At 64.3% G+C, this 2,151-nt stretch overlaps 1 protein-coding gene across 1 annotated transcript in view; it reads left to right on the top strand.

Annotated features, from left to right (window-relative positions):
• Positions 1-2,151, top strand: part of PKNOX1 (PBX/knotted 1 homeobox 1) — a 37,589-nt gene that overhangs the window by 30,291 nt on the left and 5,147 nt on the right. Inside the window, exon 11 of the mRNA XM_077755445.1 lies at positions 1,976-2,148. Coding sequence (XP_077611571.1) covers positions 1,976-2,148 — 173 coding nt within the window. The remainder of the gene's footprint in view (positions 1-1,975; positions 2,149-2,151) is intronic.

Below are 2,151 nucleotides of genomic sequence, written 5' to 3'. Positions count from 1 at the left end.
CCGTGAGGCCCCCTGCCCTCTGGGGGCCCCCCCCCCCGCGGCTCTCCCGCCTTTGGGAGCCTCGTGTTGCTCTGCTGAGCTCTGAGTGGGGGTCCAGGTGGTGGTCCCGCCCGCAGCAGGACGCGGGGTCCCCCGAGGCCCGGGCCTGGGGCAGTGAGCATCCTGTTCTGATGCGGGCGTCACAGTCGACCGGGGACGCTTGAACCCTGGCCGCGTGCGCGCCCCTGAAATCGGGGCTGCCCCCGGCAGGAATGGCGCCAAGGTGTGGGGGCGCTTCCGCTTTGTGTGACTGTCACTTGTGTCCTTCGTGCTCACATGCGCACGCGGGACCCGAGTCCGGCTTACAGTCCGGCTTCGTGTACGAGAGAAGAGAGCGCGCGTCCCAGCGCCCGCTCCTCGCCAGCGTGAGTGACAGGGTCTCCCGGCGTAGGCGGCCGCGCGGGCGGGCCGTGTGCTCAGGCGCCGCGCCGCACATCTGCTCTCCTGCCGTTGGGCCTCCGTTTCAGGTTGGGGAGCCGATCACAGACCGCGCTGTCTGAGTGATCGCCTGTGAAACCTCTCAGATGCCGCGAGCGGGAACAAAGGGGTCGTGTGTGTTGTCGCCGTGACGTTCACGACGGCCTGGCAGCACCCGTTCTCTCCTGTCCTCTCGTGTGACGCGTCCTGTTAGTGCCAGTCGCTGGGGGTGAGCGTGAGACACACCTCCTTACATTCGGACGCTCTGTTGCCGTTCACCTCCTCCCTTCTTCAGGTGCTGCTTCCCTGACTCTGTTAGCAGAACTGTCCTATCTGGAAGGTTTGACCTCAACTTTAAAAAAAATTATTTGCTAATGTTTATTTATGAGAGAAAGAACGTGAGCGGGGGAGGGGCAGAGAGAGAGGGAGACACAGAATCCGAAGCAGCTCCAGGCTCTGAGCTGTCAGCACAGAGCCCGACGCGGGGCTCGAACCCACGAGCCGTGAGATCATGACCTGAGCCGAAGTCGGATGTTGTTCAGATGCTCAACGACAGCCCCTCAGGTGCCCCCCCGCCCCCCGTTTCTGTTTTTAGACTGTGTTCTCTTGCAGTTGTAGATGGTTTTGACTGCTAGGATTTTATTTTTTAAACTGTATTTGATTAATCCCTACCCTCAACGTGGGGTTCAAGTTCACGACCCGAGGTCACGAGCGGGCCAGGCAGGCGCCCGGGACTGTTAGGATATTAATGTTCTGTGCCCTTGTCCCTGGTCCTGGCCCAGCTCTGCTCTGCGTCTGGGGCACCGAGGGCGGGGGCTGGTCACACAGCGCCGGGACCGAATAGAGCCCGGTGTCCACGGGTGCTTGTCTTTCTCTTACCGCCAGGCTCCCGCCTCGGGGCTCAGCGGGCTGGGCTGCAGCCGGGCGTGAGCCCCTTGTCGCTGTCCTCCCAGAGGCCGGGCCGGTGCCGCCGTGTCCCAGGCAGTGTGCGTTCCGAGCCTACCGGCAGCTGTGGGCATCCCTCAGGCTGGGGTCACGGTGGGTGGGGGGCACGGGGAGACAGAGCCCCCTCCCAGGCGCCGGCAGGGGTGTGGGCTTTCCATCCCCACATTTACGAGCTGCCTGCCCTGCTGACCACGCGCCCCCGCAGTGGTGGTTGTGCGGGGTCAGGGACTCAGTTCTGAGCGGCCTCGTGGTGGTGGGCGGTTAGTGACCTAGGAACTTAGCTCCCCTGGCAAGAGCCCGTTGTGAGCATGTGAAGGGTGGCGGGTCTGCCCCCAGAGCCATGCCCGGAGGGGGCCACGAGTGGCGCTGTCCACGCCACAAGGTCAGGGTGGAATGGGACCCGAGGGCGTGCGGTGTGGCTGCTTCCCGCCCCCACCCCAGGGGAACCCGGCGCCCCACCTGCCACCCCCATGCGTTGGGCAGGGCAGAGGCTTGCAGGCACCCATGGTGAGGCTGACACCTCCACGGGGACGCTTGCGGCCCCAGTGACCACGCGGCGTCGCCCCTCACCCAGGTTCATCAACGCCAGGAGACGGATCCTTCAGCCCATGTTGGATTCCAGTTGCTCAGAAACTCCAAAAACTAAGAAGAAAACGGCTCAGAACAGACCCGTCCAGAGGTTTTGGCCCGACTCCATCGCCTCCGGAGCCGCACAGCCACCGCCCAGCGAGCTGGCCATGTCGGAAGGTG

The sequence above is a fragment of the Crocuta crocuta genome, unplaced genomic scaffold, assembly GCF_008692635.1.
Source record: "Crocuta crocuta isolate KB4526 unplaced genomic scaffold, BGI_CrCroc_1.0 scaffold675, whole genome shotgun sequence".
Classification (NCBI taxonomy): Eukaryota; Metazoa; Chordata; class Mammalia; order Carnivora; family Hyaenidae; genus Crocuta; species Crocuta crocuta.
Note: the sequence above shows the minus strand (reverse complement) of the source record. Positions and strands in the feature narration are given on the sequence as shown.